Raw genomic sequence first — 12,572 nt, forward strand, 5'->3', positions numbered from 1 at the left:
TTAGCCTTAGTTCCTGGCCACCTGTCCAGAACGTTCCCCTCCAGTGAAGGCCACAGAGCCCTGTCAAGGCTCCAGCTTCTGTCCTGTGACACTGGGAAGAGAGCTTTCAGGTTGGGGGCTCACCACGATGCTTGGTGTGGCTGTTTCTGCCTCTTGCAGCGCTTTTGGAGAACAGCCGCTCTTGATGGTGTGAGGGTGATGGTGTCCATCTCCTCGAACACCATGAGCCTGTCAGCTTCCTGTCTGTCTCTGGGCCTGTCTTGGAAAGAGAAGTGTCCCGGATGCAGTGCGGTCTACCCACACTGGCTTCATTTTGCTAGCTTGTTCTTCCTAAGGTGGATCCTACACAGCCATCCCAGAACAGGGTGCTTTGCTGGTGACTCTAAAACAAATGTGGATATTCTCTCTCTCTTTCTCTTGCACATGCCCATAATAGTTAATTGTCTCCCAGGAATGCAAGCACATGTTTTCACAGCTTATAGCCGCGGAGCCGATGGTGAAAGTGCACACGCTTCCCCTCACCCTTGTGTGCACACCTGAGCTCACACTTAGCTGGAAGCTGTGTTAGCACAACCCTCAGTTGTTCCGGCCCCTCCTGCAAAGGCTCAGGATTATAAATGCTCAAGCAGGGAGGCCAAATGAAATTCTCAGCCTCGGTCTTGCTTGATTATCATTTGATTTTTTCTAATTAGCATGTCCATTGCTAAAGATTTCCACTAAGATCTCAGGGCTGGAAAGGGACCTCTCTTTATTGGGCCAGCAAACAAAGGAGAGCAGTAAAACAAGAAATCAAACAGCGCTGCCAAAGGTCACTGGGTAATAGTCACAGTTTCTTTTCTGCCCCCTTTTAGGAAGAAATAGATTTTTTTAAGTGAGTACACTGCTATCCATTATCCTACTGGAATAAAGAAAGCTCAAGCGTTCACTTACATTTCCCTAATAGCTTGCTATTACACTGCTGGCTTGGCATTTTCCTTCACAAAGCAGTCTTACTTGGGCCCTGCATGTGTCTCTGTGTGCGTGTGTGTGCTCACATACGCAGATTTTTGTTACTTGTAGGTCCCCATGGCCACATTCGTTTACCAGGCTGAACTCTGAATTAAACCCCCACTGTCTCTGCCTCCCAGAGCCCCTTGGGTCCGCTGGCCATGCTCTGTCACTCTCTTAATGGGAGATGACTCCAACCTGTTAGTGGAATTTACATAATCACATCAGCCTGCTAATCTTCCTCATCTGGTCAGGAAACACCCAGAACATAGTCTAGGCTAGAAGTAGGATCCCTGGACATAATATATATTTGGTTTCAAGTGTAAGGAAACCTTGATTTCAAGTAATGTCGAAAAAATGGGAGAAAGACGACATCTGTGTTTGTTGTCTTGCAAGTTCCTTTTCTTCGTGCCCTTTTGGCCACACACATGGCTCTGGCACTCGTAAAGGTAGGATGGCTTGTGGGGGGGGGGGGTTCCTGAAATGGACAGCAGATTTCTTGCTGTGTGGAGATTTTCTTGGAGAAGTTAGCAGTCCGTGAGAATCTGTAGTGTCTCATGTGAATAAGAATAAAAGAGTTAATTTAAGGAAACACCTACCTCAAATCAGTGCAGACATTCAGAGTAATTATGATCTTTACGCTTTAGTAATAATGGTTACATGTGATAAGTGTTCATTAGAAGTCTATCAATTACAATGCTAGCATTATCTTTGAATTCTTTGTCCGATTTCTGGCACACAGTAGGTGATTAATAAGTGTTTGCTGAAAAAGTAAAGACTATGTCTATAATCCTAGCTGCGTTTAGAATGTTTATACTTAATTTTTTGATAGCTTTCCTTGAACAAACCATCAAAATAATTTGGAAATTTAGTTCAGTTACAGTGATCTGACCCCTGAGTCTTCAGTGAAACCTTTGAGGCCCGGTCACCTTTATCCAGGTGAACTAACTCCCTTTCTTTCAGCCTTCCTTCCGCGCCTAGCAGATCTTTCTTCCATTCCAACCACCTGGAAACTAGAAACTGCTAGTTTCTTTAAACAAAACTGGAGATATGGGGAACTGGCAGTCAGGTGTGGGTTTGGCAACATGCATTTCTTTAAAAATTCTGAAAATACGTTTCTTTTAAAAATTTTTTTTTAAGTTTATTTTGAGAGAGAGAGAGAGAGGGAGAGAGAGAGAGGAGCAGAGAGATAGGAAGAGAGAGGACCTCAAGCAGGCTCTGTGGTGTCAGCACAGAGCCCAATGCGGGGTTCAAACCCACGAACTGAGATCATGCCCTGAGCCGAAATCAAGTGTCAGATGCTTAACCAACTGAACCACCCATGACCCCCTGAAAATGCATTTCTTTTTTAGATTTGGAACAAATTAGACCAACAGCACATGGTTGTGAGAGAGTCAAATAATAGACATGGAGAGTAAAAAAGCGGAAGTTCCCTTTCTCATACCCTCTGGCCTCCCCTGCTGACAGTTTGTTCCCTTTGGTGTGTATCTTATTCATCACTTTGAGTTCAGTTACACCTGCATGCACAGTGTTGTTGGAAACTCTCATCTGGCTGTTGAATCTTCTCATCTCCGAAGAGTAGATTCATCCCCAGCTGCCTCGACCTTTACACAGCTCAGGTGACGGGCAGGTCACAGAGACTCAAATGACATTCACATACACCTGGAAAGATGTTCCTGCTTTTGGAATTCCTTGCATACCAGGCCCATGATTTTTTGGTGGCTGTGATTCTGCTCTAAGACTTTAAAAATACGTAGTTTTCCTCTGGGTTTGAAGGTACTTTGGAAACCTTTTTGATGAGGGGTTGCAAGCATGCCTGTGAACTGGATCAAGTCAGGTGGGGAAAAGGCACACAGAGGTGCTGGCTTTCTGGTGGTTGATGTGTCAGTTTGAATCAGTGCATCAGTGGGATGTCCACCCCTGATGACTGGGACCCACCATGAGCGGTCCTTCCCATTCCCTCAGGTCTGCTTTGCTCCCACAGTCTACCTGACTCATCCCCTGCCCCGACACAGCTCCCCGGTGTTCCATGACATCTTTTCTCCCTCTTGGTGATGTTGGCATATTGTGTGGAGGGCTTAAAACAGTACCTGGAACATTGTGAGAGCTCAAAACATGTTAGCTGTTATTGGTGGTAGTAACAGCATCAGCAGAAGAGTAGGTCCTCATAAATGCATAGCTGCTCTTATTATGTATTTGCCCTTTGAAGTCTCAAGTATCTGTAAACACATCTTTATACCATGCAGGTGCCCAGTAGCACTTAGGACACTCGGAGCCACACCATAGTTACTCCATGCATACTGAGAGCTTTTCCTATTGTTCTCTAATGGGCATCTGTTTATTCGGAAAATTGGCCTCTCTTTGAACAGGATCTTGCATCTGTAATCTTCTTCCTTTGGAAGACGATGGGGATTCAGGAGCCCATAGGTACCAGGATAGAGAGTGTCTCACATGAGAGCCTGTCTCTGTCATCAAAGCAGCTTTTGTAAATGACACAGGCCATTATGCTCTTCCTGTGTAATTTTATGACTTTGTATAATGACTCAAATAACCCTAACAACGGAGGAATTATAGCATCATTTTACATGACAGATTATTTCAGTGGTTAACATGTTTTTCATTTCAATTAACATTCATTATTTTGTCTCTGGTTCAAAATAGCCACCATGTCGGCTGTCTGAGTGTCCTCCATCCTTGTTTTGGAAGCAATTAGTTCTGATTTTGCAAACAAATTCAATCTTGTTTTTGAATGGGCAGTTTGATATTAACAAGAGAATAAAATGCACGTGATGCTGGCTGCCAGCAAACAAACATGGGGCTTCCTGGGACGGGACCCTCCCTGGGCGGGTTCTCAGGCCTCTGAGCTGACAGGTCTGCCTTAGAGCTGATGAGAGAGCACAGACAGGACAGAGGCAAAGGTCCTGGGACTGGGACTGGCTACGTGAACCTCAGCTTCTCCCTTCTGTAAAATGGGGTCATACAGCATCTACTGTCAGAGGGTTATGGTGTGTGAGGAGTCGGGGGTGGGGGGGGTTGTGTTCAAGGCGCTCAGCCTGGCAGGTCGTACTCACATAAAACTCCTGGAGTCCTGCTCCTGTTCATTACTATCAGGCAGTGCTTTACTCTTTGACTAGCTGTTCATATAGAGTGAAATAATTGTATCTAAAGTTAGGCAAACCCGTTGGAATACCAAGGTATTAGATACAATGAAGGGGCTTTCTTCTATAACCAAAAGAAGAAAGTCAGCAGTGCTACATATACTCTTGGCAGCCCCCACCCCCAGTGTATCAGTAAAATTTTTTGACACGGATTGTTGAATTTCATCATGTGGGATCGATGTCAGGAAATAGATACCTGTACATCTATTTATTGCTGAAAAGATTATTCCAGAAGAGTCTTTCCAGCCACTGTTTTGCTGTAGGCACTGGCTGTGGCTCCACTCTGGCCATAGCCAAGTGAAATTGGACCACAACGGATGTCATCACTGCCCTCTTTGGCGTCAACCGAAGTGGGGAAGTGGCAGGAGGTGCGACTTATCTTGATTGCTAAGGGTAGGGATATCTGCACGAGGAGTGGCAGGGTCCAGTGGGAAGCAAGAGCAGGAAATCCTTGGTGTGTGGACTTGAAGGTTAAGGTTGACATTTCTAAGAACTAGGACAGGGACACGTTGGCAAGAGCAGTGACAGTCTGGTCAGTCTTGCTGGTAGCTGCTGCCCTCTTAAAAGGGTGTGAGTTGCTCTTGTAAATAATAGGAATACTAATAAATGTATTTGCATACTATACTTGAGAGAAGTCCTCTGAGTGGTGTTCAAAAAAATAGTTTTGGAGCAAAGTAAGTCTTGAAATTGAGACTATCAACATGAGCTTTGCCATCATTTGAGTACTGCCCGATAATGTTTGCTGATGATTTCCACTGTTTGAATTTTCACTTCAGGCTACATTGCTTGATAAACAGTACTAAACTTAACATTTCCTATTTGTTTAAAAAACATGTGAATAGGGGCGCCTGGGTGGCGCAGTCGGTTAAGCGTCCGACTTCAGCCAGGTCACGATCTCGCGGTCCGTGAGTTCGAGCCCCGCGTCAGGCTCTGGGCTGATGGCTCGGAGCCTGGAGCCTGTTTCCGATTCTGTGTCTCCCTCTCTCTCTGCCCCTCCCCCGTTCATGCTCTGTCTCTCTCTGTCCCAAAAATAAAAAAAATAAAAAATGTTGAAAAAAAATTTAAAAAAAAAAAAAAAAAAAAAAAAAAAAAAAAAAAAAAAAAAAACATGTGAATAAAAGATTGTGAAGAATGTAGAAAAACTTATGCTTCCAGGAATAGTTGAGGATTCCTGAGAATTCATATTTCTCATTCACCCCTAAGTCCTAAAAATTAGTATCTCTTGGGAATTTGGAAGCGCTACATAAGGATCCTTACCCAGCCTGAGAAGTGGTCTGATCTCTGGAATACAGAAGGTCTTTCAGCCCTGAGATGCATAGGAGGGTTGTGGTTTATATACACATCCTCTTCGTGTGGGTGTTAACCCGTGGTTATAACCACCCACTTTGTAGTTGTCTTTAGAAATTTTTTGCTTTTCAAGTTGGACTTAGGGTTTCTTTTTTTTTTAATATGAAATTTATTGTCAAATTGATTTCCATACAACACCCAGTGCTCATCCCAAAAGGTGCCCTCCTCACTACCCATCACCCACCCCCCCTCCCTCCCACCCCCCATCAACCCTCAGTTTGTTCTCAGTTTTTAAGACTCTCTCATGGTTTGGCTCCCTCCCTCTCTAACCATTTTTTTTCCTTCCCCTCCCCCACGGTCTTCTGTTAAGTTTCTCAGGATCCACATATGAATGGAAACATATGGTATCTGCCTTTGTTTGCCTGATTTATTTCACTTAGTATAACACTCTCCAGTCCCATCCACGTTGCTACAAAAGGCCATATTTTATTCTTTCTCATTGCCACATAGTATTCCATTGTGTATATAAACCACAGTTTCTTTTTTTTTTATTAAAAAAAAATTTTTTTTAATGTTTATTTATTTGAGAGACACAGAGTGTGAGCGGGGGAGAGACAGAGAGAGAGAGAGAGACACAGAATCTGAAGAGGCTCCAGGCTCTGGGCTGTCAGCACAGAGCCCGACGCGGGGCTCAAACTCACAAGCTGTGAGATCATGACCTGAGCTGAAGTCGGACGCTTAACCAACTGAGCCACCCAGGCGCCCCCACAATTTCTTTATCCATTCATCAGTTGACAGACTTTTAGGCTCTTTCCATAATTTGGCTATTGTTGAAAGTGCTGCCAACAACATTGGGGTACAAGTGCCCCTGTGCATCAGCACTCCTGTATCCCTTGGGTAAATTCCTAGCAGTGCTATTGCTGGGTCATAGGGTAGATCTATTTTTAATTTTTCGAGGAACCTCCACACTGTTTTCCAGAGCAACTGCACCAGTTTGCATTCCCACCAACAGTGCAAGAGAGTTCCCGTTTCTCCACATCCTTGCCAGCATCTATAGTCTCGTGATTTGTTCATTTTAGCCATTCTGACCAGCGTGAGGTGATATCTCAGTGTGGTTTTGATTTGTATTTCCCTGGTGAGGAGTGACGTTGAGCATCATTTTCATGTGCCTGTTGGCCATCCGGATGTCTTCTTTAGAGAAGTGTCTATTCATGTCTTCTGCCCATTTCTTCACTGGATTATTTGTTTTTCAGGTGTGGAGTTTGGTGAGCTCTTTATAGATTTTGGATACTAGCCCTTTGTCTGATATGTCATTTGCAAATAACTTTTCCCATTCCGTCGGTTGCCTTTTAGTTTGTTGATTGTTTCCTTTGCAGTGCAGAAGCCTTTTATCTTCATGAGGCCCCAGTAGTTCATTTTTGCTTTTAATTCCCTTGCCTTTGGAGATGACGTGTCAAGTAGAAATTGCTGCAGCTAAGGTCAGAGAGGTTTTTTCCTGCTTTCTCCTCTAGGGTTTTGATGGTTTCCTGTCTCACATTCAGGTCCGTTATCCATTTTGAGTTTATTTTTGTGAATGGTGTAAGAAAGTGGTCTAGTTTCTTTTTTAAAAAGTTTATTTATTTTTCAACAGAGAGAGAGAGAGAGAGAGAGCGAGAGAGAGAGAGAGCACATGCAGGTGGGAGACAGAGAGTCCCAAGCAGGCTCTGCACTGATAGCACAGAGCCCATCATGGGGCTTGAACTAAAGAACTGTGAAATCATGACCTGAGCTGAAATCAAGAATTGGATGCTTAGCCATCTGGGCCACCCAGGCACCCCTGACTTAGGAAGACTAAGTCTGTTGAATTCTTGTTGTTTAAAACCACATCACATGTTTGTGTTCTCATTAGTGATAATAATGTCCAGATATTAAAGGAGAAAGTTCTAAAGGTCCAGATTAATAAATTCACTTACTTCACTGAAAAAAGTCATGTGTTGGGGGTTGCCCATGTTTCCAACCCAGGAGCATAAAAATGATGAGACTCAGTCACTACCCTTGAGGAGTGTATAGTATATTGAGAAAGAGAGACTTAAAAAGAGAGACTTATGCTATAGTGAATGTCACAGTTGCATCTGAACAAGGTGTAATGTTGGAACAGATGATATCATGGTCGATTCTGCTTGAGGTAGAACTCACAGGATCAGGAGATACTTCATGAAAGGTAGTTGATTTGAACCTTGAACGAGGGGCAGACATGTGCCATGCAGGCAAAAAGCATTTGCCCAGGCATATAGACTTGAATTTGCATGGCACATGAAAGAAACCTGTAAGAGGCTCATATGGCTGGCTGCTGTTGGATCAGTAGGACTGAATGATGGGGGAAAGTGGTGAGGGCAGAAAAGGGAGATGTCCAGGATGGGCTCCAAGGCTTTTAGCCTGAGCATACCCCATATTCTGTCAGAATAACTATAATAATTTGGTTAAGTTGAAGCAATGTTCTCCCTTAGATACTAGTCGGGAGCCTGAGCAGACATGTTCACAGGACCATTGTGTCATGGGCGTGCAGCCCTACAAGACTTCCTGGGGGAGAGGAGTATTGGGTGGGGCCTTGAAGAAAGACTTATGGAGGCAGAGAGGATGGAGGGGAGGAGTGTGGGTTTGTAAAGAAGACGTGTCAGACTGAGAAAAAGCCCACATGCTGGTCCAGGGACACGAAGATCCTTGGTGGGCTCTGGGAAACAGTAGAGGGGGGTTGGAACAAAAATGCTTGGTGGTAGTGGTCCATGTGTACCTGTGTGTGTAGGGGTGTGTGTATGTATTGGAGAGGGGAGAAAAGCAGATATTGACCCTGTAAAGGTAGGCTCAGTCAGTTTAATACCAAAAACTAGGAAATCAGACTGTGCTCTAGGAGGTGAGGCAAAGATAGAGGTTCTAAGTATAGGGGTCACATCATCAGATTTGTACTTAAGAATCACTCTGCTTCAGAAACATAAATGCTGGGAATTTTGGTAATCTTAAAAAAAAAGATTAATAATAAATAGTTAAGCACAAGAAAATAAGAAATGCCTGTGACCTTCCAGTTGTCTGTCTTCTCTCCTTCATAGGGTGCTTGTAGGTTGGGATTTTCTTTGTGGTGCTGTCAGTAGGGTAGGAAGTGTGGCTGTCCCTAGCACCAGCTAAGCCAGGATGGAGTTAGGGCTTCGTGGCCATTTGAAAGGCTGGTAGGACCTGCTTTCCAGATTAAATTGCTTGTGTCACCCCAGGTAATAAATGTCTATGACAGTGGGTATAGCAATGCCTTCAAGACACTTCGTAGGATTTCATTCTTTGACTCAAAAAGTAAAATATGTTAAAGTCAGAAGAGTTGGTCCCCTGCATCGGCTGGGATGGTTAATTTTTAGGGTCTTTACTGAATTGTGGGGGTTGAAATATACACAACAGCCAGGGAAGTTATGCCTCCATGGGTTCACATAAACTTGCCCATAACTTCATATAATATGGTCTCTGGATGCAGACCAGAGGTTTGGGTGCCATTTCCACTGGAGTCCCAGGGAGGTAAAGAACATCCGAGTTTGCTCTGATATAACAGGTATTCTTGTTTCATTGGAACTGTGAAAATTTAGGTCGGGTTGGGCTCTAGTCCCTGAGGCATCCTCGGAGAGGTCAAACATGGTACCTCGATGACCTCCAGACGTTGGGTGTGTTCAGCTTGCTCCTTTGCAGGTGTAGAGCCAGGGACAATGTTTCAGAGAAGCTTTATTTATAAAACTGAGCCTAATGATGAAACAAAAGATGCCAAAATAAGAATTTAAATGGTTCCAGAGCAGTATTTAGTCATTTCCAGGATAGCCTTGTTCCAACAAGTGTATGTGAGGTAGCTTTGCTGTATTTCTGTGTCATACTGGCCAAGTCATTGCCCGTCTGTGTCTAATTCCTCATCCTCATTTATAAATTAGAGTTCTTAGACTAGATTAGTTTTAAGGTGTTTTGTGGTTCTGACAGTCTGCTATTTTGTGATTAACTTCTGAGAAACCATGGCATTGGTCGGCACATAGAGACCCACCCCCTCACCCCACAGGTGTATATGGAGCACTCGTGCTGCACCAGGCCTGCTGGTAAGCACAAGCCAGCCCTATCTCTTTGTGTCCCCACAGTGAGCTTGGTTTAATGGTGAAGTTCAGGTCCACCAGGCATGATCTGTCATTAACTGATAGTACATGAGTCCATCTTTTTCTCAAAGCCATTGGCTCAGCTCCGCATTTACTTCTCCCTCCTCTCCCTTTGGATCAGCTCCTTTCCTCTGTGGCATCATCGCACGTGGTGATGTCTGCTCCAGCAAAGCTGCCTGCTCTTTGGATTTTATAGCCCCTTTCTGGGAACTCATCACAAGAATTGTTTCAGCAGTGGGCATGCACACTGGGGACCAGCCCACGAGAGGGCCTGCCAGATGCCAGAACTGCTGCGTATATTTGTTGATTCTTCATCAGTGTCAGACAGTCTGCTGTGTGAATGATGATAAATGTGTGGTGTTCTGCTGAAGGACTCATGGGCTCTCACGTTAACCCCGTGCTGACAGCCTGCTTGTCCGCTACGTGGAGTCCCATCAGCCATCATCCCTTTCTCTCAAGTCCAGAACAAACCTTGAATGAGTAAAGTATGTTTGGCAAAGGGTAATAGGTAATCATGTCCATGTGAATTAGAAATGCAATTTTTTTTTCCAGACAGAGAGGCAAGGACAAGGTAGGTGCCTGCTACAGAAGCAGGGAGGCATTGGAGAGAGTACCACAAGTGACAAACACATAGGTGCCCCCAAAGAAATTTCAAGTTCGTAATCTACATGGCTGGCGTGGGCTGAAGAAGAGATTCATCCTTGGCCACTGTGCAGCTGTATGAACGTCATCATAGGCCTGGCCACCAGTTATCTTCCCAACTTTGGGCAAGGCTCTTACCCAACTTAGGCTTCACTTCCCATCATTAGTAACATGAGTAAACTGGACTAGGTGATCTTATAGCATCCCTATAGGACCTCCTTCTTCAGTTTATTGGTCAGACAGGCCCAGCCTTGTGGCCCATCCAGCCTGGGATCCCTGATGGCCTCAAGGGTTTGGCTGCAGGTACCTGGTCAACCTCAAAGGTAATTTCTCAAACAGACCTTCCTCCTTTTACAGTCTCCCCCAAATTGCTAGGGAAGGTCTGTGATTGAATAAGAACCAAGGTGGTGGGTGCTTTTCCTAGGTCACTTTCCTTCATTCGAAAGAGTGTGGATTACCTCACACCCCAAACCCAAATTCGTAATGAGCTGGAGATTTATTCCATGCCTGATTGAAAGGATTTTCTTCCGTGGCCACATGAGTTCTCCCAGGGGATTAAATGCCGTTCCAACCCTAGGGCCTTAGAATGAAGTCACATTTCTAAGGCATTGGTAATTTCATCCTCTACACACCCATTTGTTATTGGGGCAAATAAGAATTACAGTGATAGCTGCCTTTTTTCTTGCTTTGTGTTTTTTTAGGCGTTACACTGAGTATGTACATCACCTCATTTAATCTTCATAGCACCGGCTTGAAGTAGATTCTATTTTCCTCCATTGTATAGATGAGGAAACGGAGACAGACTTACAGTTCCAGGGTTAAATGTCCTGCCAAGATCACACAGTGAGCTAGTGGCAGAGCTGAGATTTGCACTTATGTTTTCTGACTCCAGGGCCCAAATGTTAGCCTCCAGGCAAGGCTTCCAAAGGCAAAGCACTTGAAGGACACCATAATCACCTGATGGATGGTCCATCCACAGTCACTTATCCTCCCCCTAGAACTCGCCATGTAGGCATGAGAGTTACTTCCAGCAGTTTGCTAGGACAGTAGAGACCATGGGGGGAAAGGAGGCAATCACTGCAGGCCTTTCTTTCAGTGGTTTATGATTCAGGGATGGGGTTCCTTCCGTGGACATAAGCCATCCTAATAGCACCATTTATCATTATGACACAGGTTAGGATGGAGGAAACCAGAGCCAGAATGGAAGAGTAGAATTCTGATTATTTTAGCAGTTGAAAGTGACATCACATCAGAGCCTCTATAGAATGGCAAATTGCAAGCTGGACCAAAATTGCTTCAAAATGTATCCAGAGATCGTTTTCCACTGCTGCGATAAAGTCATTTGCTTGCGTTTGGAGATGTGTTTCTATCTAAACTGCTCTCTGACCTGTCTGTGTGTTACCCAGCTGGGAAGGCTCTCCATCAGCCCCGGAGGACTGTGAAGCTCTGGGGTGCTGTTTCTGGGTCATCCATGATGTGCCACACGCTGTACTGGGGTCTCAGTGAGCTAATGGGGCCACTCCCTCTTTGTTTCTTTCAATGTGTTGTGAATGTCTTTTCATGTAACCAAGTCATGTTTTCCATTATTTTTAATGGCCACATTGTTGTCCTTGGTATGTCTGATGGGTTGAACCTGGGCTTTTGGAACAGAATCTCTTCCCCTTGTCAGCACATTGGTTCAAACGGGAACACCAGCAAAGGCCTTCAGGTTGTGCCGGACTGTTTGACCACCGCTTTCGTTTATTCGGTTGGCCTTTGTCCGGGTACCTTGCAAGTGAGACCCATGGGAACCGGATCTTCAGTGAATTTATCCCCTCTTTTTCCATCCTTAGGCAAAAGAAGGGAAACGTGGCCCACAAACACTGGGTTGGACCTTCGAATTTGGTGAAGTGCAAGCCCTGCCCCGCCGCACAGTCAGCCATGGTCTGCGGCTCTGATGGCCACACCTACACTTCCAAGGTCAGTCATCTCTGTTGTCTTTTCTGTCATCCAGAATATCCCACGCCTGCCTGTTCTGACAAGTCTGTGTGCCAAAAGTAAGGCCTGTGAATCCCTAGTTTTATTGGGCTTTGGGCCTTGCCCTCAAGAAGCTGCCATGTGAATAAACTCTCGAGCCAAAGAGACCAGATAAAAATGTTACCTACCTCCCATGTAACTGGAGTGATCAAGAACTATGGGGAAAGGATCATTGTGAGAATGGCCTGTGATCCTGAAGTCAGTCTAGGCAGGCTTCCTGGAGAAGGTGAGGTAGCAAGCTGTTCCAAAGATGTGAGTCATAGAGCTCAGCTGATGGGTGTCTCTGGAGTTTGCTGTAGCTCCTGTCTGCCCATCTCCTGCAGCTGGAGCTCCA

At 44.9% G+C, this 12,572-nt stretch overlaps 1 protein-coding gene across 1 annotated transcript in view; it reads left to right on the top strand.

Annotated features, from left to right (window-relative positions):
* SPOCK1 (SPARC (osteonectin), cwcv and kazal like domains proteoglycan 1) overlaps positions 1 to 12,572 on the top strand; it is a 517,625-nt gene that overhangs the window by 372,314 nt on the left and 132,739 nt on the right. Inside the window, exon 5 of the mRNA XM_058735892.1 lies at positions 12,055 to 12,181. Within this exon, the coding sequence (XP_058591875.1) occupies positions 12,055 to 12,181 (127 nt within the window). The remainder of the gene's footprint in view (positions 1 to 12,054; positions 12,182 to 12,572) is intronic.

The sequence above is a fragment of the Neofelis nebulosa genome, chromosome 1 (assembly GCF_028018385.1).
Source record: "Neofelis nebulosa isolate mNeoNeb1 chromosome 1, mNeoNeb1.pri, whole genome shotgun sequence".
NCBI classification, from domain to species: Eukaryota; Metazoa; Chordata; class Mammalia; order Carnivora; family Felidae; genus Neofelis; species Neofelis nebulosa.